The sequence below is a fragment of the Miscanthus floridulus genome, chromosome 6, assembly GCF_019320115.1.
Source record: "Miscanthus floridulus cultivar M001 chromosome 6, ASM1932011v1, whole genome shotgun sequence".
Taxonomy (NCBI): Eukaryota; Viridiplantae; Streptophyta; class Magnoliopsida; order Poales; family Poaceae; genus Miscanthus; species Miscanthus floridulus.
In genome coordinates this window covers 112,184,390-112,210,105 of record NC_089585.1, presented here as the reverse complement: position 1 = coordinate 112,210,105, position 25,716 = coordinate 112,184,390, and the positions used below count along the sequence as shown (strand labels likewise).

Here is a 25,716-nt window from a genome sequence, read left to right as displayed (position 1 = left end):
TCGCTTAGTCTCTAGTGTTTAAGCATACCAGATTATCGAGCTTCAGCCTTGTCACTCCCAACTCCAACAGTTGACTAATCATCCAGCAGTGCAGACCATTGCAAAGTAAAACTAGCTTGATCACTGAGCATGCACCCAACTAACCCAAAGAGGCCAGGCTTCTTCCAGACCAGGCCTGAGCCAAGTAAAAATGATCTATCAATCTAGTCCGGGCAGCGACACCTGGCCCAAAGGGACCACACTTTTCCTGGGCCAAGCCGTATTCACATATGCCTGCAAGTGAATCGAATCACACATTCATAGGCAGACATTCAACATTGCAAGCAGCCAAGCATGTCGCACATGATTTGCTTTGAAAAATGCCTAAAATAGATGTTCCAGCAAAACTATAGTTGACAATAACAAAATAAGTTGCTTTGCAATTAATCCATTTACACAAGAGAAGCTTTGCCAAAAAGCTTCGGGGATTTAGAGTTCAAAATGACCAAAGTAGCATGCCTGTTTTCTCTTTATAAATCTTGATATGGTTGAGACGTCGCCTTGAATGATTATCTGGCCATCTTCCATATAGATGGCACCATCTGCGTATTTTAGCTCTTCCAACCGATGAGTCCCCCATAACGCAGCAACCTCCCCATCAGCAGCCATAGAGTTCCTCACTGCCTTTATCACGCCTATCTACAGTTGCAGCAAACGGAAATTAGAGTGCAGAACTATCACTAACGTATATCACAAATTCACAACCAATAAAATGACTTAGAAACACAAAAGTTTTACCAGAGCATTTGCCATAAAACATTACAGTGCAAGTTACACAAAACTAATATAAGGCACGATGATAAGCTCCACGAATGGGAAAGAAATTAACGGAATCATAAAAACCAGAATATGAAGGAGATCTATACCTGGTCATGTTCATCTAAGAATGTGGTCAATTCATCCAGCAGTAATACTTTGGATGCTTCAGCTAACGCACCAGCAATTGCAACTCTTTGTTTCTGCCCACCACTCAGAGTTTGGATTGGCCTCTGTTTGAATGAAGATTTATGAACATTATGAAGACATTATATTATGATCCAAAAGCTAGATTTTAGATGCCTACCTGAGAGTAGCTCAACATCCCAATGGCATCCAATGATTTTGATACCCTTAACCTGACCTCATCTAATGGAAGTTTGAGCTTACCAAGACCAAATGCTACATCAGATTCCACTGTAGGCATCACAACCTGCATCCAAAGGACAAAACTGAGAAAACTGTTCTTCCATATAAAGACTTGGACATATGGATAATCTGGGGCTGTAGTTCTTGGCTTGACCGCCAGGTGGAAGCTTTCATACATGCTAGAACATGTTTGATTCCAATGTGTATGTTTGAGTTTTCAACATAAATGTATGGTTTGTCAAAAAAAGGAAGATAACAAAGTTCATGGTTTACTAGATGGTAAGTTAGATTTGATTCAACTGTGATGTCCACAACAAAGAAGACTACTAAGGAACATAGAACTAGACGCACAAGTGATGGCACCTTTTCTCTAGCATGGTACAAGAATATTATAATCAGATTGCGTGACTCACCTGAAAACTAAGCTCCGAGTGAATTCAAGTGGATATTGTGTGAATTTGGAGCTCCAGCAGGATACACATGGAAAAGCTTTTGTGACAAATTGACCGAGTCTATGACATAGTTTGTATATTGAGCCACATGATTAAATGTACAATTGCAAGCATAAATCTATGTCATTTAAACAAAGACATTATTTACTTATCCAATACAAAGTAAAATAGCCAATAGCTGCTCAGAGTTTAATGCATAAGCTGATACAGGTCATAGTGAAACTGAATTCAATGGATGCTATGTGAGTTAATTGTGTTGGCATACTACAGATTCCACTTAAAATCTATTGGGAGACCTGACAACAGACCAGTTAGAAAACTATTAAAGAGAAGTTTTACCACCTGATGATCAGGATTTTGGAAGACATAGCTGCATGGTCTGTTTATATACTGTCGATGTTTCACCACCGATAGCCTACCATGGGGGTACCTAGGGCAGTTTGTTCAGGCTTCAGCGTACGCAGAACTCGATGATAAATGCAAGAGACAGTCGATTTATCCTGATTCGGGCCCTCGACCATGATCGAGTAATAGCCCTACATCTAGTCGGCCTTAGCCTTTGTGTTGGATTGATTGTCTAGAGTTGTTGTGTTAAGTTATCTATGTTTGTCCTCTGCTCAAGAACTCCGCCCTCCTTTATATAGTCAGGAGGCCAGAGTCCTAGACGGTTTACAACGAGGTTCCTAGTAGGATCACAGAATAATACTACTACTAAGATTATAGGGAAAGAAGTCCTAGTTAGATTAGGTCTTCTCCCTTCCTTGTGGGGTATCCCATGGGTCCTGTACCGACAAGCCCACAAGCACTTCATGGTTGAGATCAGGAAGCCTCATCTTGTTCCTTCAGGTCTTGCTGAGCAGGAACAAGCGTTGTCCGAGTACTTTCTTGAGTAAAACCATGTAGCGCTTCTTGGGATCTTTGAGTGGTATGTGCTTTTTTGAAGAAAAAGTACATCCATCTGGGTGTAGCCCCCGAGCCTCTTGCTATTTGGAATAAGAAGCTGGAGGGTCTTACCTTGAAATTGTTCTGATTCTTCGTCGAAGGGCTCCCGAGCATATACCCAGGTTTTTGTCAAAAAGAACTCAGATATAGATTAGTCCGGGTTTTTCTTGTCATGAGTCCTTGAAGTGGTTTGTCTTGAAGAAGTCTTCTTGATGACGTGCGCTTTTTTCAAAGAAAAAAGGGCACTCACTGAGTGTAGCCCCCGAGCCTCTTGTTATTTGGAACAAAGAGTTGGAGGGTCTTCATTCTGAGTTGTTCAAAGAATTGAAAATCTTTCCCCCGAGCATATATCCAGGTTCTTTTGTTCAGAAAGAACTCGGATGCAGGGTCTTGGCATATTCTCTAGAAGTCTGCTGTTGTCAGATGTAGTTGTATGGTGGTGGTTGAGTGTAAATGTTGTTTGTTCATTAGTTGTACAGTGTTGGTATATCCTTTCGAATATGCCTGTCCTTGAGTACTGTTCCTTCACGCCTGAGTCCTCTTTCATTGAATTCTATCTTTTCACTTTGTCCTTTGTTAGATTTGTTCCGTTGGTGCTCCCGGTCCATGTGCACCGCTTGTTTGGTCTATAAATACCCTCCTGGTATGCTGTTTTGATTCATCGAGCATTTTGTTGCGTGGTCTGAAATCTCTGTAGTCATGAATACGATAGTTTTTGAAGTAGAGCAGCCCCCGGGCATATCTTTCAGTTCTTGTATATCTTGTCGTAGCTGGAGGGAGTCTTGTGATAGAGATTAGAGGCAGACTAATCTCGTAGCGGCATTGTACCAGGAGGTACGTGGCGGTAGTTGGAGAAAGTCTTGTGATGTGGGATACGTTTCTTCATCCAGCAGTTCTGGGTAGATCCCCCTTGCCTGTCCTATGACTGTCCGGTGCAGATCAACGCCTGATTCGGTGTCACATCGGACTTGGGTAGACAGATGTCTGCTGGGCTTCCCTATTCCATGTTGTCCTGCCGTGCTGCTGACTTTTGCCTCAGATGTATTGCATCCGTCCTTTGAAGAAAACAGTGTAGCTGAGTGCGGTTTGTTCTACTGAGTAGCAATTTGGAGCACGTAGTCGTTCTAGAGCCTAGTTGTGTCCGAGTTTCTTTTTGCTACCTTGCTCGTTGTAGTACCGAGTTCGTTGGGTCTTGTAAGATGTGTAATCTTGTATTTTTTGAAGCCATTTATAATGGAAAGAATCTTGTCTTCTGGGTTGTCATTCTTTTCTCTACTGATGTCCTGGTTGTTTGTGAGATTCCCGAGTTCTTTCTATAAGAACCGAGTTCTTGTGTTCTTTGTGAGGCAATTCGCCGTTGCTTCATTGTTGATGAGTTCTTTTGTAGTAATATGTTAACTCTGTCTTGGTGCTGGATGGATAAGTCTGAAATCTGCCCGTTGAACTATACTGTTGTGTAGAAGTGTGCCGTCCATCATTTCAGCTTTGTCAGTTGTGTTGGGAAATGAACCATTGCGTTCTCATGCCGTGTTAAAACGGGCCTAATGGGCCGTATTTTATTGCTGTAAAAATCTATTTAAAGCCATTCTTTCTTCTTTTTCTTTACTGCCCTGCTTTTGCCTTGAAACCCTAGACCTCACTCCGCCGTCACCATTGTCGCCATCATCCGAGTGCCACCGCCTGACCATCATCATTTCTTAGTGCCTTGTTGCTTTCGCTAGTATATGGGTAGGAAGAAATCAGCGAGCAAGTCCCAAACGACCATTGTAGATGAGGAGGCATCACTTTTCGTGATCGAAAATCAAGAATTCATGGCCATGAGGGCTGCTCAGAAGGTCTGGCCGGCTCTGACTACGACTGAGGATCAGTTGCGCGAGCTTGTCAGTGATTGCTTGATCCAAGACAAGGAGATTGCTGAGTGGAGAGCTCCAGGCCAGCATCGGGTCCCAACTCTAGGCTCTGGTGAGATTGTTCTTTTTGTCTCCTTCATCCGTGCTGGACTTTGCCTTCTTGCCTCTGCTTTTCTTCATCGCTTTCTCAATTATTTTGGGATTAGCTTGTAACACCCTAAAAATTGCCTCTTTTGAAATAGAGTTAAAATGATTTAAGTTGGAATTTTTGTGCACATGAAATATAGGAAAATAAAAAGTTTCATTAATTTAAAATTCATCATAAGGTAGCAATATGTTTGATGCATACATGCTATTGCATTTAATTTTATTGGTTGAGTGGTTTTTGTTTAAAAGTCAAAATGGTTAGAATGCTTTGAAAAAGAGTTTGAAAATGGCTTTGAAATAAAAGAAAAGAAAGAAAAGAAAATTAGAGAATAAAAGTATTTCAAAAGTTGTAAAATTTATTTTTGGAAACTTACCAAAATATCTCATTTATATTTGAGATGAAAAGTATATTGAAAACTACACTTGAAATTGATTTGAATTTGGCTTAGGATTGAAAACTAGAAAAAGAAAATGATTTAGAAAAAGAAGGAAAAAGTCCTCTCTCATTTTGGCCCGAGGGCCCACGTTTTCCCCTTCGGCCCACTCTTCCTTCTCCCTCTTCGCTGGCCCAGCCTCTCCTCCGTTCCCGCCTCCTTCCTGGCTTCGGCCCACTCGGAAGCCCAGCTCGCGCGCCTTCCTCCTTCCCGTAGCTCGTTCGCCCTGGCCCAGCTGGCGGGCCGCTCAGCTCAGCGCTGCTGCCCCGCGCGCCTACGCCCGCACTCGCTAGCACCGGACCGCTTCGTGCGCGCATCCGCGTGGCCCATCCCGTGCATTGCCGTAGCCCGCCTCAGCTTCGGCCGCCGCACGCGCTGTCTCCCCTTTCTCTCGCTGCGCTACTAGCCCCGCCAGTTAGCTGGCCCCGCTCATCAGCGCGTGCCCGCACGCGTTTTCTTCTCCCTCACCGCGCTGCCGGTCCCACCCGTCAGCCGCGTCACCTTCCCCTTCCTTCTTCCCCGCACTCCTTCCCTTCTCTCCCCCACCGATGGCGCATGCCCGATTGGAAGGCCACCGCGCCGGCGCTCTTTTATGGAAAGCGATCGAATCCTCCAGCGCCCCGCTCCCCTTCCATTCACCGCACCCGCCTGCCTATAAAGCCGAGCCGAGCCCCGTCTTCTCCCGTTCCCAGCCGTGCTCGAGCCCATTCGCAACCGCTGCCGGCGAACTCCCCCTCCCCGAGCACTAACCCCATCGCCGACGAGTCCCGAGGATCCACCGTACTCGCCCGCGCCCGTAGGTACCTCCCCCTCGTCGTTTTGGTGACGCCATGTTCGGATTTCAACTCACCCGTGCCCTCCCTCTCTCTCCAGCCACCGACGACGACAAACGACCCCCTCGAGGCCCTCCCGGACGCCGCGACCACCTCTGTGGAACTCACGGTGAGATCCTCCACCTTCCCATGCCCCTAGATGGTCAAATGGCGTCCTAGAATGTCGCATCCGCGAGCTTGGGCCATCGGCAACAATGGCGCCGTCGTCCTGTGCTTCTTCCCCGGTGGCCTGCTGCCCTTAACTCGCCACAGCCGTTAGATCTACGCTGGATGGACGAGATCGCGTACCTCTTCGGCTTTAAGTAACTGGTCCACCATGGACCCGTAGACCCCGCCTACGGCGCCAGCGCACCGCGTCCACCGCACGCGTGGCACACCGCGCCAACAGCGTGCTGCCATGTGGCTGCCCGGTCAGCAGCCGAGTCAACCCAGCAGTCAGCCGCGCCTGTTTTACAAAATAGCCCCTTGGTTTTTAGTGAATCAACCCGCGATCCAAAGCAGTTCAAAATAATTACAAATCCGCCCTGTTTTTATTCACTTTAGACCCTGTATTTTCCAGAATTAGTGTGCCCAGTCCAAAATACATTTAAATTCAGATTTTTAATTGATTTAATTCAAAATTTGAGTTCAAATATTCACAGAAATGCCACTGAACCTTATTTCATGCGTAACTTTTGCGTTTTAAGTCCGATTTGATCCGTTCAAATTGCGTTAGGACCGTATTTACGTTATCTACGTGTTTATACTACTATTAGGCATGTTTTCAACACTTGAAATTTATGAGTAGATTTAATCTATTATTTAATTAAAGTAAAACTTGTTTAAATCATAACTTGTTTATTTTAACTCCGAAATAGTTCGTTCAAGTTGCGTTTGTTTCGTAACGATGAGATCTACGCTTTAGCAATGATGTTTACTATATTACTATTTCATAAAAATCATAGTATAAATCATATCTTGATTAAAGATTATGCAACTGGGTTTTATACATAAAATATGATTTGTTTTACTTTTGTTTTATAATTTAAATCTAAGATTGACTTAATTCAATCCATATCATTTATAAAATATCTTTTGTATATGGATTCATATGGTTAACATAAATGAAGTCTATAGTTTCTTTTCCACGTATTAAGTAAATCTTTCGGTAGATGTATCTTTTTCATCGTAGCTTTGATTAGCGTGCCTCTCGCGACTATGTGTTTGTAGTAATGCATAGAATCGTATATCAATCTCCTTTACTTATTTTTCTATGATTGGTGTACTGTTCTAATATAGATGCAATTGTATGCTATGCATGTACATGTATGGATGTTTGTGTGGTGATATATGGTTCAGTCAATCGGTGAGGTTTACGTGGTGATTAAGAAGCAATTCTCTAACGACTAGAAGCTGAGAATTGGAAGCAGAAGATTGAAAGTGGAATACTAAAGGCCTTTGAGCATATTGCTTTAGGGGGAAAGCAAGTTAAGGCAAGTATAGCATGGGACATCCTTGTTACCTATTCATATTTAATCACTAAATTCATATTGCATATGTCTACCTTGTTGCCAATAAGGATATCCTAGATATTTGATATCTTGCACCTTGATACCTTTGGGATATGCATGGAATAGTTTTTGCTAGTGCTTAATCAAAACCATGATCTTGTAACTTGACTAATGGTATATGCAATAAACATTAAAATATGACTTTTTAGTAACATGGAACTAGGGGGCTGAAGTGTTTATATGCTTCAGATTCCTCTCCCTAAGGACTCATCTGTAAGTGATCATCCGGGACTTACAGTACAGCTATGAGGGCCATATGGCTCTGGCTTTAGCTCAGTATGAGGACCTTTTCTAGCTTGTTAGTGGTTACCTTTACGGCGCAAGAGGGGCTCCAACGGGTATGATCTTGGTCTGCCAAGTAGGTGCACTTGCTAGTCACTACTTGGAGGGGGGTTCATGCTTATTGATGGGTAAACCTTAGCGGCCCTAACTTGTTAGATGAAAATTTGAAAGGCTTCATAGTGAACCCTGCCGACCTTCCTTGGTAGTGGGTCAAGAGGCTGATCACCTCGGGCGAAAGGGTAAATCACGACTCACAGTGAACGTGTACAACCTCTGCAGAGTGTAAAACTGTTATAATAGCCGTGCTCATGGACACGAGCGACCTTAGACCCTTATGGAATAGAGATGATCACTAATGGATGACGATGTTAATAATTAATCGTTTATGCTATACATTATTCATGTTTACTTGATCATGAGTTTATGGGCTTATGGATAAACTTGTTGCCAGCCAATTGCTAAAAAGATGATCTATTAAAGCTAATCGCAATAAACTAGTGTCAGCCTTTTTGAGCCTCATGAACCCCATGATATAATTGTTAAGTACGACATGTACTTACACTTGCTTTATTTTCTATACTTGGATAAAAATCCCGGATGGGTACCAGATTGCTGGTTTGGAGGAGTTAGGCTTGTGGTCAACCAGTTAGTCGTCCCTGTGAATTTGGAGTCTTCGCCAGAAGATCAGAGTCAACTTTCCGCTGTCTATACTCTGAGGGTACTTTTCTTTTACTAATACGTTATGTAATAAGTATTGTCTTTTGATATTACCCTAATTTGTGGCTATATGTGAGATTTGACTTCCTGGGCTCACATATAGTGTGTATCTGGTTTTATCTTTAAAACCGAGTGCTACATAGCTTGACCATCTTACTCCCAATGTTGTCCTTCACCTTTCTGTTTTTGTTCATCTTTGTGAAACTTTTCTTGGAATTCCTCCTTCTCTTTCTCTCTTTCGTTATTTCTTCCGTCTAAAGCCCCAACCCCGCAGCGATGACACTCATGTTCTTGGTGGCTATGGGATTCAGTTTTATCAGGGTCATAAGAGTAGATTCTTTGATTATGACTTGGTTGATTCTGTGAGGGATTGGCGTGCCGACTGGTTTTATGCCACCAATATGATTCCTCCTCTTTCTGTTCATTCTGGTTCTGGTCCCTTGGTTAATGACCGATGGGAAAAGAATCCCCTAATGGTGGATGAGCTCTAGGCGATCAAGCCATTTCTTGATAGGATATGTGCTCTGAAACAGCAAGGCTTGACCGACTTCGGTATCGTCTCTAGTTTTCTTCGCCGCCATGTTCAACCTCTGAAGGAGCAAGAGAACTATGGTTTTGAATACTCTGGAGTGGAGGACCCTTCTTAATGGGGACAAGGGCCCTGATCTTCTGTCAGGTTCAAGATAAACAATGATTTGTTCAGAGAGCGACACACCGATCTGGTTTCAGATCACAAAGACCCGAACCCTGCAACCTTAGCACCACGTCTCCTCTGATTATCAACCGTGTCACAATCTAGCTGACCTCGCCAAGAAGGCTAATCCCTGCTACGAGTCAAAGAACACAAGCAAGAACAAGTTAAAACGCAACTCAATTGAAGTGATAATTGCAGATGAATGATTAAGCACTCGAAGTTGGGGTCTTGCAAACCGATAACGGCGATTGTTCAATGATAGATTGATCTAAAACAAAACCCAAAACCTAATGTAGGTGGTGACTACTGATTATATAGCCTAAGGGATGTCTAAGGATCCCTCTTCACGTCCTAAAGGTGTCCCAACACGTTACAAGGCCCAACGGCCCAAAAGACGACGACGCAGCGCCATGACAGATTTTAGATGTCAACTTGTTTCAACTATTCCCGTTTATTCTGATGTAATTTTGATGTGGGACCACTTCCATTGGTTTCCTTATGAAATTATCTTTCCATCCATATGTGGATCATCAAAAATGGAGTTCGTATGCGACCTGGACGTCCATTTTACTACACGCTGGTCCTGGAGCCCGAGATGGACTCGAACTCAAGTTGGACTGGGCCTCCGGCTTGGCTTGGACGTCCTTGCTGGCCTCCTAAGGTGGTGGCCAAGGAGGAGGACGTCCAAGGACTTTCTTGGTGGGTTCTCCAAGTCCTTGGGGGTGCTCCCACTTGGGCCAGGGTACCAAGGATGAATAACAAGCCCATAACAATAGTGTAGCTCCCAGCAGAAACAGCGACAGAATATCTTGATGGTTTGGAGGCCTTGCTGATGTGATATTGAGATGAGACTAGATCTATTTGAAATCTTATCAAACAAGCTTTCCATCAAGTGCTTATTGACATTGATCGCACTCCAGATGGCTGAGTTATGGTCTTCCCAATGAAGCATTGTCGAGCTATCGATGAACCAAAAATTCAACTTTGATGAACTTGCACGTTGAGACATATTTGTACCTACATTCAAATAACGACATGTACATGTGGAACCAAGTGAATTGTACCAAAAATCACTATGCAAATGTAGGAACGAGCTCACCTTATAAACAATGGTTGTATCCGATGGTGTCATGTCCTCATCATCTTCCCCTTCTTGACAACAAACTATCCTCGGTTTGGGATTAGCTGAAGAAAACGTTGTTGGTAGTAGCCAACATTGCTCCCCTTCTTGAAATTTAACATGTTTCTTTATAACAAAACTAGGGGAACTCGACATGACAAGATTATAGCAATTGCAATCCTTTGGTTGATCATACTTTTGCACAATATAAGGAGATTTTAGATTTGAACAAATATAGACACGATGCACCATATACTCTCCTTTACAATTATATTTTCCAATAAAATGATATGTACAAGTAGACAACCATGACAATTCAACACATTTAAGTTTCTCTTCTAAACTACTAAGAGCATATAAAGTATCAAACTCAATATAACCCAAAGTATTTGAAGAATACAATAATTTCTTTTCACCTTTTTCAGTAGCAATGGGAAGCAAATTTTTATGTTCAGCATAAGTAATTGGTTCCAAAGCCAAAGCATCATACTCATTCACTAGTTGTGGCATACGTATAATAAAAGCATTTTCACATAGCTCTTCTTTATCACTAGCATTATTAGAATAACTATTTTTTGACAAAGGCAATTCAGATTTAATATCCAATTCTTTTCTTTCATTGGCAGCTCTATCTCTATTAGTTTGTGCATTTTCAGCATGGTTTAAAGTTTTACCAGGCTCCAAAGTATGTGTGGGAGGTGGTGGTGGTGAAGATGTTGTTGTAGTGGCGAAAGTAACCACTCGCCTTTTTTTCGCAGTCTCAACCTTCTCAAATGGTTGCTCCACCCTTGCTAAAATTTGGTTGAGGTTGTCGCCAATGTTGGTATGGTTCTTTTGCTGACATTCCTGCAATTCTTTTTCTGCAAACATAGCAAGCTGGAACAAACATTTGAGAGTATAAAATTCTATATGGAAAACAATATCTTGTATTTCATGCCTCAAACCACCAAAAAAATGAACAATGGTATCTTCCATGTCCTCTACTATCCCACAACGTATTGCACACTTTTGAAACTCTGTATAATATTCTTGGACAGACATATTGCCCTGCTCTAAGCACTACAATTTGTTATGCCATTCATGTTTATAAGAAGGAGGAATAAAACGATCACGCATAGCTATCTTAAGTTCTTCCCATGTACCAGGTAAAACATCCTCTGCAACTAGCCCATACCACCAAATAATGGCAAACTCCTTAAACTCACTAGTAGCTTGTTGAACTCTATATTTCTTAGGTGCAAGGTGGGCACTAAACTTTTGCTCTATTGTCATCTCCCAATCAAGGTATCCCTCAGCATCATATTGTCCTGAAAAAGAAGGTATGGTAAATTTAACCTTTGCGTAAGGATCATCGGGAGCACGATTACGATTACCTTGATGGCGGCTGAAGTGTCGAGCGCCACCCATACCTGTGGTGTTTGTGTGAAGACAAAGATGTAATCTATTTCTCCTTGTTGCTACTCGATCAACATTACCATCGGTATCATACATCTCATCATCGTCGTTCACATCTTCATCGGGTGCTGGATGATTTTCCAATGCAACTATCCTGTCGGTTAACGTGGACACTCTTTTGTCCTATCTCTTAAGAGTGCTACCGAGCTTGAGGTCATTGAGCGCGTTGGTTATAGCCTTGGCAATTGCCTCGCTCATATCCTTATGAGCATGTTCTATAATAGATTGTAGTTGCTCTTGGCTGATGCACTCCTTGAAGTCTTTAGGCGTCTTATCTTCATCATCACCTACCATCATAGACACAAAACATAGCAACAAATAGTGAAGGTTATCCCTAATAATCCTACTACGCAGGTGGAGTGGTGCTGCCTCTCAAGATCACAGCAAAAGGAAACACCTTATCAAGCTCTTACAAGGTTCTCACCAATGCAAAGCAGTGGATGGTATAACCGGTGGCTGGTACGTGATACCTATGAGGGTGTGACACCAAGATTGCAAGGGTCTTTTTCTGTATCAATCTGAAGTATATGTGGAGCTTAGGAGCCACGCAAAAGAACAAATATGTATATGTGGCACACAAGTCAGTGACAGACAGCAATATTAAATAAATGTCCAGAGCACTTGTCCTAGTTGCTGGCCTATACGTGTTCCTATCACCAGTTGTGATAAACAAGAGAGGAAACAAGGATGAAAGGAAACAAGTATCAAAGGTAGCAACGGATGTGAACAAGGCAAAAGGTATCACAAATAATAGAGCTATTGAGTGTTCCTTATGTGCTCCTTTTCGATATCTTCTATTCTCTTTTACTATTTTTTTTCTTTTATTTTTTGTCCAATCTTTTTTTCTTGCTTTTGCTCTTTTGATATTTTTTCTCAGCAAGGAGCACACAATAATAAACCACAAAAAATTTGAGCTCAATTGAATAAAAGATGTGGCCTATAGACAATTAGGACTGTGCTAAAAAGCATACCAAAACTTCTGGGACCAGAAACTTAATTTTCCTAATCGAATTTCGCAAATCTAATTTTTGCGAACCCAGCAACTCTAGGATGAAATAGATCTAAAATTTTCTGGTGTTCTCCGTAGATATAAAAATTTTCCCGTTTCGAGTTTGGATGCAAAAGTTATGACTGTTTTAAGGAAGCTGCTCGAATCAGGGATTTAGTGGACACAAGATGCAAACCGATGGTGATACGGAATAGCGGCGGGTGGAGGTATCAACACAAACTAGAAAAGAACACAATCTAACCCAGCAACAATACTTTGACCAAGGACACAAACTCAACAAAGCGGACTCTAAAACTGAATCATGCAAAGGCTATGGCGCGGATGGTTATAGGATAGGAAACAAATATGGCATTGGACTATAGGATAAAAGCAAAAACACTCGAACTAAGGGTAAGATGCAAACTTGACGGTATACCTAAAGCTCTGATAACACTTAATGGGGACGAGGGTCCCGATCTTCCGTCAGGTTCAAGATAAACAACGATTTGTTCGGAGAGCGACACGCTGATCTGGTTTCAGATCACAAAGACCCAAACCCTGCAACCTTAGCACCACATCTCCTCTGGTTGACCTCGCCAAGAAGGCTAATCCCTACTGTGAGTCAAAGAACACAAGCAATAATAAGATAAAATGCAACTCAATTGAAGTGACAATTGCATATGAATGATTAAGCACTCGAAGTTGGGGTCTTGCAAACCGATAACGGCGACTGTTCAATGGTAGATTGATCTAAAACAAAACCCAAAACCTAATGTAGGTGGTGGCTACTGATTATATAGCCTAAGGGACGTCCAAGGATCCCTCTTCACGTCCTAAAGCTGTCGCAACACGTTACAAGGCCCAACGGCCCAAAAGACGACGACGCAGCGCCGTGACAGATTCTAGATGTCAACTTATTTCAACTATTCCCATTGATTCTGATGTAATTTTGATGTGGGCCCACTTCCATTGGTTTCCTTATGAAATTATCTTTCCATCCATATGTGGATCATCAAAAACGGAGTTCGTATGCGACTTGGACGTCCGTTTTACTACACGCTGGTCCTAGAGCCCGAGATGGACTCAAACTCAAGTTGGACTGGGCCTCCGACTTGGCTTGGACGTCCTTGCTAGCCTCCTAAGGTGGTGGCCAAGGAGGAGGACGTCCAAGGGCTTTCTTGGTGGGTTCTCCAAGTCCTTGGGGTGTGCTCCCACTTAGGCCAGGGTCCCAAGGATGAATAACAAGCCCATAACAACAGTGTAGCTCCCAGCAGAAACAGCGACAGAATATCTTGATAGTTTGGAGGCCTTGCTGATGTGATATTGAGATGAGACCAGATCTATTTGAAATCTTATCAAACAAGCTTTCCATCAAGTGCTCATTGACCTCGATCGCACTCCAGATGGCTGAGTTATGGCCTTCCCAATGAAGCATTGTCAAGCTACCGATGAACTGAAAATTCAACTTTGATGAACTTGCACGTTGAGACATATTTGTACCTACATTCAAATAACGACATGTACATGTGGAACCAAGTGAATTGTACCAAAAATCACTATGCAAATGTACGAACGAGCTCACCTTATAAACAATGGTCGTATCTGATGGTGTCATGTCCTCATCACTTCTCGTATGGTCCCTGCCCTTGAGTTGACTGGTGAGGAGGTTCTCGAGCGCCTTCAAAAGATGTTGAAGGGAGTAAGCGTCGTCCCACATACTGTCCCTGAGTATTGTGCTAACAACCCGCCTCCTTCTATGAGTTGTTTTTTCTTATGCTGGTACTTTTCGTATTTCCTTTGCTGTTTCCACTTTTCGCTTAATCTTTCTCGTCTGGTTGTTTTACTCTTTTATAGGAATTGGGGCGTAACTTTGTTGATCCGATCCCCCTTGATGACTGCCCTGCCATTGTGGAGCTTGGGGAGAATCTTGCTGGGGCATCTTTAACTAGTAAGTTTCAAACCACCACGATGTTTCCTGGTGTTTCTTTCGCAGTTCTTGACACATATGTAGAGTATGTTCCTCGTCCAGTTCCTCGAGCTCCTTGTAGTGTTGGAAAAAGGGGTGAGCAGATTGTTCTTCTTCTGGTACCAAGAAGTCTCGCCAATCGAGTACTCGTCCAGGTACTCAAGTTATAGGTAGCATGCTCCTAGGTGAGCATATTAATATGTTTTGTCTTTTTGTTGTTTGTTTTTGCCTTTAACCGAGTACTTTTCTTCTTTTTCAGATGGCGCTGTGGTTGCCATGTTTGAGAGTGAGGAGGATGAGGATGATGATGCTACCCTTGTTACGCGCTGGTGAGTTGTTTTCTTGTTTTTCTGCCGTTGAACACTTCTTTTTGTTCTAACTTTGACCTTGTTCTCTTGTAGTAAGCGGTCGTCGACCTCGAGTTCTTCTGGAGCTCTGGTACCGACCATGCCACTCCCGTTGCAAGGTGGTGGCGATATTTTTGCTACTATAGTTCCTCCTCTAAGGTCTTCTGTTGGTCTTGGGGGTTTTATGAAGAAGAAGATAGCTAAGTGAGTGAATCCTGGTTATGTTTCTCTGCTTCTGTTTTCCTCTTCTCTGATTCATATTCTTATTATCGATTTTCCTTATTATCTTGCAGGCCTTCGCCTTCCCTCAACCCTCAATCAACTTCTTGTCAATCCTCTAGTGCGCCCCTATGTTCTGAGTCTTGGGACTCAGAATATGTGGTCGGCGAGGTGGCCGTGAGGGGGATTGGGTTCTCTAGTGATCCCATAGCTACCGATTTGCTAGCTCTGGAGGTGACCGTGGCCATGGCGGTGGAGCCATCTGAGGAGGTAGCTAGGACTTCCTAGGGTACGGCCTTGGTCTTATCTTCTTTGCCTCGGTCGGCTTCTCCCTCTGCTCCTCTTCCTAGTGGTGTTCAGCGTCTGGATGATGACGTGGTGCAACAATTCGATGCCACTCATCGGTTGTCAGAGCTGACCGCTGCATGGGGAACCTTCGTGACTTCTTTTGGGGAAAAACTCCAGGTAAGTTTTTTCTGAAGTTCTTTCTTTGGATGTTCATCTTTCTTCTATTCTTATGTCTTGTTTCTCTCTCTCTCTCTTTTGCTCAGTCTTTTTCTCGGGATCATACCGGCTTCTTTTTCTCATCAAAGGGAGGAACAAGCTCTCTGTGCCCGGGTGGTTGAGGTAGAGAAACAAAGGGATGCAACTGTCTAGGAGGCTTTGAAGAATGTGGAGGCCATGAAGAATGAGTGCAATGGTATTGCGGGTTCTTTTTGTTTCCTCTTGTATTCAAGTTTCTCTTTCTGCTGACTTGTTTTTGGTGCCTTTTCTAGCTCTCTGAGTTGAAAAGCATAAGCTCTCGGAGGGTATTGAGGAAATGAAGACACTTGCTCATAATAGTCACAATAGGGCTGAAGAGGTAATTACTCGTGTTGAAGAAGAACTCGTGCTTGCCAAGTTGATTAGGCGTGGAGCTGACAGGGATCTTGTGCAGGTCCAAAAAACTGTTGAAGTCTTGAATGGCAAGTTGGCGATAGCTACTAAGAACTAGAATGCTTTGTGGAAATCATTCCGGTCAGTAGTCGTTCTCCTCTAGACTCCAGCAGATGATGGTCAATCTTAGGCTCAGTTTATTCCCCAAGTTTCGACCTATTTCTAGGAGTTCATGAAGAGGTGCGCCCAACTCTGCACTAGAAATGTTCTTGCCCAGGTCTAGGTTCTTGCTCCAGAGATGCCTTTGTCCAAGATTGCAGAGGAAGCCGAGAGTCAAGAATATCTAGATGCTGTTGAAAAGATGGAGCCTGAGGTCGAAGACTTAGCCAGGAGGATTGTAAATAATCTTGATATTGATATTTCTTCTCCTGATGATGATGTTTAATGTATTTGACCTTTGTACTCCAGCCTCTGTAATAGGATATTATACTTCTTTTTGAATGAAGATCTTTTATTTTTCGTTGATGTCTTCTTTGCCTGGATGTCTTTGATTTTGTCAAGTGCTTGTCATGCTTTCGTCTGCGCTGTGTAAACAACTTGGTATTCGAAGAGCGTTGTCTTGACAAACTTTCTTGATTTGTTGAGTGCTTGTCTAGCTTTCGTCTGCGCCGTGTAAACAACTCGGTATTTGTAGATCGTTGTCTTGACAAACTTTCTTGATTTGTCGAGTGCTTGTCTGGCTTTCGTCTCTGCCGTGTAAACAACTCAGGGTAAGTCGATCTTTGTCTTTACAACCTTTTTGTTCTTGTTAGTGCTGAAAAGACTTAGGACCAATGATCTCAAGCATCTTCAGCTTCTTCTTTTTAGCTTTTTGTTTAACTCAAGATGTGGCCCGCATCTGGCTCTTTACCTGGTTGTAGAAACATCTTAGGATCGGTTCGGGTGTTAGCTTATTAGGTACCCTCATCGGCGGGCTCAAGCATCTTTTTAGCTCTTTTGCTCTCAGCCGGTATGCTCAGGCATAATTTCAGCCATTTTGCTTTTTTGGATCGGGTGTTAGCTTATTAGCTACCCTCATCGGTGGGCTCAAGCATCTTTTCAGCTCTTTTGTTCTCAGCCGGTATGCTCAGACGTAATTTCAGCCATTTTGCTTTTTTGGATCAGGTGTTAGCTTATTAGCTACCCTCATCGGTGGGCTCAAGCATCTTTTCAGCTCTTTTCCTCTCAGCCGATATGCTCAGGCGTCATTTCAGCCATTTTGTTTTTTTTGGATCGGGTGTTATCTTATTAGGTACCCTCATCGACGGGCTCAAGCATCTTTTTAGCTCTTTTGCTCTCAGCCGGTATGCTCAGGCGTAATTTCAGCCATTTTGCTTTTTTGGATCGGGTGTTAGCTTATTAGCTACCCTCATCGGCGGGCTCAAGCATCTTTTCAGCTCTTTTGCCCTCAGCCGGTATGCTTAGTGAAAACAACTTAGGAAAATTCGTAACAAGACATCTGTTGTCGAGGAACACCATCTTTATTGATCATGAACGTTTACATGCTTGGTGAAAACAACTTGGGGGAAAGCCATAATAAGACATATGTTGTCGAGGAACACTATTTATTGATCACGAATGTTGATCTCTTGTGGCTTGTATATATGTTCTTCCTTTTGCTGTTTTCATGTGTAGAATCTTCTTAGTTGGCTGATGTGCCATGTATTGTTGACTTCTTTTCCATCTTCAGTTATTAACTTGTACGTGCCTGGCCCGGTGACTTTTGTGACAATAAAAGGACCTTCCCATGGGCTGAGTAGTTTATGTCATCCATCAGTCTTTTGTATTCTTCTTAGTGCTAGATCTCCGATTTGGAGTGATCGAGGTTGGGTATTCTTGTTGTAGTGGCGTCTTAAACCTTGGAGGTATCTGGCTGATTGAAGGGTAGCATTTACTCTGACTTCTTCCATACTGTCGAGCTCTAACCTTTGGGTGTGTTCTGCTTCTCCTTCATCATATTGTTCTATCCTTGGTGATGTCCAGATCAAGTCGGCAGGAAGTACGGCTTCTGATTCATAAACTAGGAAGAAAGGTGAGTATCCGGTGGCTCTGCTTATTTGAGTCCGTAGCCCCCATACTACTTTGGGTAATTCTTCAATCCATTTGGATCCATAGTCTACTAGTTCTTCATACAATCTTGGTTTTAATCCGGCTAGTATGAGTCCATTAGCCCTTTCTACCTATCCGTTGGCTTCTGGATGTGTGACTAATGCGTAATCTATGCCAAAACCGCAATCATGTGCCCAACTTTGGAATTCTGTAGCTGTAAAGGGAGAACCTAAATCTGTGATGATTCTATTGGGCATGCCGAAGCGGTGCACGATGTCTTGGATGAACTCGACCGCTTTGGCTACGCTGTATTTTGTGAGTGGTTTGTATTCAATCCACTTGGTGAACTTGTCAATTGCTACAAAGATGTACTCGAAACCGCCCTTTGCTTTCTTGAGAGGTCCTACTTGATCCAGCCCCTAGCAGAAGAAAGGCCAAGCGGGAGGGATGCAGATCAGATTGTGAGCTGGTACATGAGCTTGTCTTGCGAACATTTGACAACCTTTGCATTTTCTGATGAGTTCTTCTGTGTCTTTTAAAGCGGTTGGCCAGTAGAATCCGGTTCGAGATGCTTTGCCGACTAGTGTTCTTGAAGCGGCATGATTTCCATAGCAACCTGAGTGTATTTCTTCTAAGATCTCTTTGCCTTTTTTGAATGAGACACATTTTAGGAGTACTACTGATGATGTGGCTCTTCTGTATAGCTTGTCCCCTACTAGGATGTAGTTCTTGCTTCTGCGAACAATTCGGGTAGCCTTCGCTTTATCTACTGGCAACTTATTCTCTTTGATGTAATTGATAAAAACCTAAGTCCATGAGGTGGTGATTGCTAAAATCTGGGTGCCTTTAGCTGAGAGTTTAGGAGTTATCTCACCGAGTTGTTTGATAGAGGGAGCCAATAACTCTTCTATGAATACGTCGGGTGGTACCTTCGCCCTATCGGACCCGAGCTTGGCGAGGCGTCTACCGCAATATTAGAGTCGCGTAGGACATATAGAATTTCCAATCCTTGAAAATGTTTTTTGAGTTTTCATATTTCAGCATAGTAAGCGCCCATGTTTTCTTTGGTGCAGTCCCAATCTTTGTTGACTTGGTTGACAACTACCGCCGAATCGTCATATACGAGTAATCGCTTGATTCCAAGGGTAATTGCCACTCAGAGTCCATGGATGAGGGCTTTGTATTCTGCTTCATTGTTTGTAGCTTTCCATAATCTCTGAAGGACATACTTGAGTTGCTTTCCGTCTAGAGAGATGAAGAGAACGCCTGCACCGGCTCCGCCTAGCTTGAGTGATCCATCAAAGTACATCTTCCAATGGTCAAGGATGGTATTTGACATGGGTTGTTGAATTTTCGTCCATTCGGCAATAAAATTGGCAAGGGCTTGAGATTTAATTGCCTTTCGTGGGGTGAAATCGATATTGAGAGCACCAAGTTCCACTGCCCACTTAGATATGCGCCCTGTTGCATCTCTATTGTGTAGGATGTCTTCGAGTGGGAAATCTATCACTACGGTAATCTTGTGGCTTTCAAAATAGTGTCAAAGCTTGCGTGAAGTGATCAGGAAGGCGTAGAGTAGTTTTTGCATATGCGGGTACCGGATTTTTGATTCTGATAGTACTTCGCTGATGTAGTATACAGGGCGTTGTACTTTATATACGTGCCCTTCTTCTTCTCTTTCTACGACTATTGCTGTGTTGATCACAGTCGAAGTTGCCGCAATATATAGCATCATGTCTTCATTTTTCTTTGGACGTGTGAGAACAGGCGAGGAGGTGAGGTATGCCTTAAGTCTTTTGAAAGCTTCGTTGGCTTCTTCTATCCACTCGAATTTGTCTGTCTTCTTTAGTAATTTAAAGAAAGATAACCCTTTTTCGCCGAGTCTTGATACGAAACGATTGAGAGCTGCCATGCAGTCTGTTAGTTTCTGTACATCTTTGACACTTCGAGGAGGGCCCATCTCTATTATGGCTCAAATTTGCTTGGCGCTGGCTTCAATTCCACGATGACTGACCAAGAATCCGAGTAGTTGTCCTAAAGGGACTCCGAAAACATACTTGCTTGGGTTCAATTTCCACCTCCACCTTTTCAGGTTTTCGAAGGTTTGCTTCAAGTCTTCAATTAGTGTGTCTAGGTTCTTTGTTTTTACTACTACGTCATCCACGTATGCCTCTACGTTATCGCCGATCGGATCACCAAGGCATGTTTGGATAGCTCTTTGGTATGTGGCGCCAGCGTTCTTGAGTCCAAACGACATGGTCTTGTAGCAATAGGCACCAAATGGAGTGATGAAAGATGTCTTGCTCTGGTCTTGTTCCTTTAATGCGATCTAGTGATATCCTGAATAGCAATCAAGAAAAGATAATAGGGCAAATCTTGTTGTTGAATCAACTATTTGATCAATGCGTGGTAGCCTGAACGGATCTTTCGGGCAGTGTTTATTGAGATCTATGTAGTTGACGCACATGTGCCACTCGTCCGTATTCTTTTTTTGTACTAGAACTAGATTTGCTAGCCAATCTAGATGAAGGATTTCTCTGATGAATCCGGTTGCCATCAACTTTGTGATTTCTTTTTTAATTGCTGCCTTCTTGTCGGGTGAGAATCGTCGTACCGTTGCTTCACAGGCTTGGAGCCTTCGTTGATATCAATTCTATGCTCAGCCAACTCTCTTGGGACACCTGGCATGTCGCCCGATTTCCAAGTGAAGATATCTTTGTTGTCCCGAAGAAAGCTGGTGAGCATGAGTTCCTATTTTATCGAGAGGTGGGCGCTGATGGTTGTCGTCTTGGAGGGGTCCCCGGTGCCTAGGTCGATTTGCTTGACGTCGGTTTCTTTTGGTGGTGCGAGGATGCTAAGCTTTTTAACTAGTATCTCTAGTTCTTCTGGGCTCATTCTTGCAGCAATAGTGGCTATTTCTTTTCTGCCATTGGCGGTTTGTGCTTTCGCTGCAATTTGAATTGCCTAAACATCGCAGTCAAAAGCACGCTTCAAATCACTTTGAAGGGAAAGGACTCCATTAGGCCCTGGCATCTTAAGCAATAGGTATGGGTAATGTGGTATCGCCATGAATTTTGCTAGTGCTGGGTGCCCGAGGATTGCGTGATATGATAAATCAAAGTCTGCAACTTCAAACTTGATGAATTTTGTTCGGTAGTTTGAGGGAGTTCCAAAAGTAACTGGTAGAGTGATTTGTACAAGTGGCATGGCTGCCTTATAGGGTTCTATCCCATAAAAAGGGGTGCTCATTGGTGTAATCATCCCAGCAAGTTGTAGTCCCATCTTCCTTAGCGTTTCTAAAAAAATGATGTTGAGTCTGGCTCCCCCATCGATTAGTACTTTTGTGACAGTCATACCAGCGATAGTTGGATCTAGAACCAGTGGGTAATGGCCTATGTTTCCTATGCTAGTCCATTGATCTTCTCTTGAAAACTGGATTAGATACTATGATCAATTGAGATATCTTGGAGTAGCCGGCTCTGCTGCCATGATAGTTCGTAGAGCTAGCTTTTCTTGATGTTTGCTTCTGGAATTTGGGGCCCCAACGAAGATCACTGCTACTGTCCCCCTGGATTTTTGGAATCCTTTGTCTTTGCGGTTGTCTTCATCTTTTTTCTGATTGTCTTCTTTATTGTTTATCTTATTATCTTTTCTTGTGTATCGCTCGTTGAAGGTGTAGCAATTTCCGGTGGTGTGATTTCCTTTAGGATGTAAGATGCAACACATATTTTCAATGTTGTCATACCCTCTGGGTTTGGGAAACTTCCTTAATTTATCAGCCACCGCAACGGTGCTGTCTGGTCCATGTTTTCTTTCCTGATGTCTAATGTTTCGATGATTTCGCTTGTCTGGGTTGTCTTGGTTGTTTCTATCTAGGAACCTTTCTTGTGTCTTCTCTTTTGCAGTAATCATCTTTTCTACTGTGCATCTGAATTCTTCATTGTTTCTTGGGTTTTCTTTGCAGAAGTCCTGAAATTACCACCTAGCCATAATTCCGTGAGAGATAGCTTCGATTACTTCTCGTTCAGTGATGTCATGTACTTGAGCACGTAGTTCACTAAATCGTCGATAGTAATTTCTGAGAGTTTTGCCTCATTTCTGCTTGAGTCCTTTTAGTTCTACGTGGGTATGGGGTGTGTGATGATACCCGTGAAATTTTCACAGAAAATTCTTTATAAGTCCTCCCAATTTCTGATTGACCCTGGATTTAATTTGTCGAACCATTGGAGGGGCATGGTTTCCAGTGTCATGGGAAAAATAAGGTCTTGGTATCGTCGTCCCCTCCGGCCAGTTCAATTGACTGCGAGTAAATCCTGAGCCACTGCCTTGGTTCGGTCTTGCCATCATATTTAGAGTGGTTGGATGGCTTGAACTTATGAGGTAGTCGTATTGAAGCAAGTCTATTTGCAAAACAGGGGAATCTATCATGCGTTTCGGTTTCTGTGTATTCTGATTCATCACCTCCTTCTAGCCAACTATCATCTTGGTGAGAGTAGTTCTGCGGGACTGTCTGAATTGGTGCTTTGCTTCTGGTCTTTCTTGGTTGTTCGACTCAGTAGTTTTGACTATGGTCCCTTCTACTTTCTCTGTTGTGACTTCTACTTGGTCCGAGTCTTTAGAAAGCAGACTTCCTTTGATTTTGATCTTCCTGTCTATGAGACATTGACCTAGCAGGTAGTCTTGAGTGGGTCTCTTTGTCGTGTACCCTTAGGGCTGTTGATCGGAGAAGGTCCCGGAGCTGTTCTTGTTTTTCACCGGGAAGTGAGGTCGCTCCGAGTTCTTCTAGTGCTTCTCGGATCCTATTGTAGGGTGTATTCACCGCGCATCTTTCTTCGACTTCTTGTTCTAATTTTCTTCTATTGTACTCGGCCAGATCTGACTCATACTTGATCCAAGCTTCCTTGCGCTACCTAGCACAGCGTTGGTGTCCTTGTTTCAATTTGTTTCTTCTTTCTCTGGCTTGCTTCTGGTTCTCGGTCTCCCCATCATGCCCCTAGATAAAGGGTGATATGTTGAAATCAGATTTGTCTGATGACTTGATGTCAGGTGCTTCTAGGGGGACCAATGGCGATCGAGGACAGCAAACCATGAATACTTCTCGTGCGTAAATTGTTCTGTTATCGGCGTTGGTTTCCATACTGTCGGAGTCGCTGACAACTTTAGTAGAGGCTTCAAGGTCGCATATCGAGTCTCCTTCTTGGTAGGGTAGAATTGTCGTCGTCGTCGTGCTGACTAGTCGGGTTCCGCTATCCTCAGGAACAGAACCTGGCCAGTGGACGATGTAGTCTTGAGATGTTATAGTTAGTACGAGACCTTCTTGAGCTCCTTTAAGTGGCATTCTAAGCACCGGATTGAGGGATCCTTTGGGCCATGCCTGATAAGACTTTGCCATGTTCTAGAGTCCGAACGGAAAAGGACCTGACTTCTTGAAAGGATTCTGAGTGTACTCCGAGTTGTATTCTTGATAGGCTGAAGCCACGTTCTGGAACCCTTCCAGAAAAGAACTTGGTTTCTCGAAAGAACTCAGGTAAGACTCCATCACGGATGCGGAGCCAGAGTTTGAGTTGGATGCCCTAAGCTATGAAATCTGAGTTGGATCGGACATCACGAGCTGCGCGAATCTTTCGGCGAGTCGGTCCGTCGTAGACACCAAAATAGAGAGGTCTTCATGGCGATCTGGATCTTCAAGGAGACGGCTTTGGAGCTTGCCATCGTCATCTGCCTCGTACATCCAAGAACCAAAGATGAAGGTTGATCCCGTCAAGAAGATCATGTTGTCGAGGTCCGTCGAGCTCTCGGATGCAGTTTCGCCGAAAGCCCCTACCTGGCGCGCCAGCTGTCGATGTTTCACCACCGATAGCCTGCCACGGGGATACCTGGGGCAGTTTGTTCGGGCTTCAACGTACGCAGAACTCGACGGTAAACGTAAGAGACAGTTGATTTATCCTGGTTCGAGCCCTCGACCATGATCGAATAATAGCCCTACGTCCAGTCGGCCTTAGCCTTTGCGTTGGATTGATTGTCTAGAGTTGTTGTGTTAAGTTATTTGTGTCTGTCCTCTGCCTAGGAACTCCGCCCTGATTTATATAGTCAGGAGGCCAGAATCCTAGAAGGTTTACAATGAGGTTCCTAGTAGGATCGTAGAATAATACTACTACTAAGATTACAGGGAAAGAAGTCCTAGTTAGATTAGGTCTTCTCCCTTCCTTGTGGGGTATCCCATGGGTCCTGTACCGACATATACACTGTATTAGCCGATGGATTCAGAAAACCTGCTAAAACCTAGAAAAACATGGTGTTGGTATTTATTTGAAGTGAGTGACAATAAATGAATAAATAAATTCCCAAAGTTCTGTTACCGAGTAATCAGAAATGAGCACAATGCGTGTAGCTAACAACTTTACAAGGGCAAGTAGATAAAACCAACTCACGCTTGTTTCTTCCACATGAATATAACAGTCACTACATTATTATTTATAATTAAGTAACAGAAACTATATTCTGGCCCAAAAAACAATGGGTGCAAACTAACTCTGCCTACTGCCATTTGTTGCTCCAGTGCTCAACCTCTTTTCTTGCTTTGTGACGATGCACCAACACCACAAAAGAGATACAGAATTGACATTCATGACATCTGTACAAAGGTTTATTAGATTTTCTTACTGGCTTTTAATGTGGACTTTCTATTGATCCCTGATAGAAATTAGAAACTGAAAATTTTGTCGAGCAATATGTAGTTGCATCAGTACACTAAATGACACGCACATTCACAAGTCACCAAAACCTTTCCTGAGAATTTTGGGTCCCCCGAAAGTACAAATGCTTGCTTGAACATTTTCATGAAGTTCAACTACCCCTTCTCCCCAAAAATCTGTGCTCGCGACTCACAAGGTTGAGGGGCTGGATCTTGATATCCAGATTGTATCCTATTTTCATTTCCAATCGAAAAATGAACCAAACACTGCCTGACATAATTGATAGTATCTAACTCATCTACCAAGTAAATTGGGCACTACACGCAGCAGGAAACTATTTTCTTCGTTTCAAATTGGAGGCAACAGTGGCATTCTCGTTTTACTATTGAATGCAGATAACCAATCGCTTAAGGAAAGCACCAGTCTGAGGAATTCAGTTCGGATTTCAATTCTCAGGTCTGCACGAATAAAGTGGGAGCGAAAAACACGAAATATTGCCTCCTAGTTCAGAGGAGGAACCTTCAGCAGGGTGGACTTGCCGCAGCTGTTGGGGCCAAGGAGCATCCAGAGTTGCCCGGGCGGGACAAGGAGGGAGCATCCCTTAAGCACCGGCAACACCCTGCCCCGCCGTGTGGTCACCGAGAGCCCGACGTCGCGGCCCTCGATGGCGGGCGCGGTTGGAGGAGGGAAGGTGGAGGTGCACATCGCTAAGCTTCGACGAGGGGGAGCATCTAGGGTGTGATGAACGGTGGTGGAGGAGGAGGACACGGAGGGACAGCACCGGAGGGGGCCGACGCCGCCAGCAAGGCCGTGCAACATCTCAGCGAGCTAAGAAGTAAGAAGAGAGGTAGGACCGCAGGAGTGCAGGACTGAGGAGTTTCTGGGCCAGTGCTCTAC

At 43.5% G+C, this 25,716-nt stretch overlaps 1 protein-coding gene across 1 annotated transcript; it reads right to left on the bottom strand.

Annotated features, from left to right (window-relative positions):
- Positions 1–342: 342 nt before the first annotated feature.
- On the bottom strand, positions 343–25,638 carry LOC136459083 (ABC transporter I family member 10-like). The gene is made up of 6 exons (XM_066458988.1): positions 25,339–25,638; positions 24,359–24,406; positions 1,959–2,006; positions 1,103–1,228; positions 906–1,028; positions 343–678 (listed from the first exon to the last, which is right to left on the bottom strand). Exons 1-6 carry the CDS (start codon positions 25,636–25,638, stop codon positions 469–471), a joined length of 855 nt encoding a protein of 284 aa, XP_066315085.1. The 3' UTR covers positions 343–468.
- Positions 25,639–25,716: the final 78 nt, after the last annotated feature.

What these genes read in the sequence shown, in the direction of transcription:
- LOC136459083 (XM_066458988.1), bottom strand. Translation starts at nt 25,638, where the DNA reads ATGTTGCACGGCCTTGCTGGCGGCGTCGGCCCCCTCCGGTGCTGTCCC. An exon ending in TCCAAAATCCTGATCATCAG is followed by an intron (nt 1,229 to 1,958) that starts GTGGTAAAACTT and finishes CTTTGGATGCAG; the next exon opens with GTTGTGATGCCTACAGTGGA. An exon ending in GGATGTTGAGCTACTCTCAG is followed by an intron (nt 1,029 to 1,102) that starts GTAGGCATCTAA and finishes TCATTCAAACAG; the next exon opens with AGGCCAATCCAAACTCTGAG.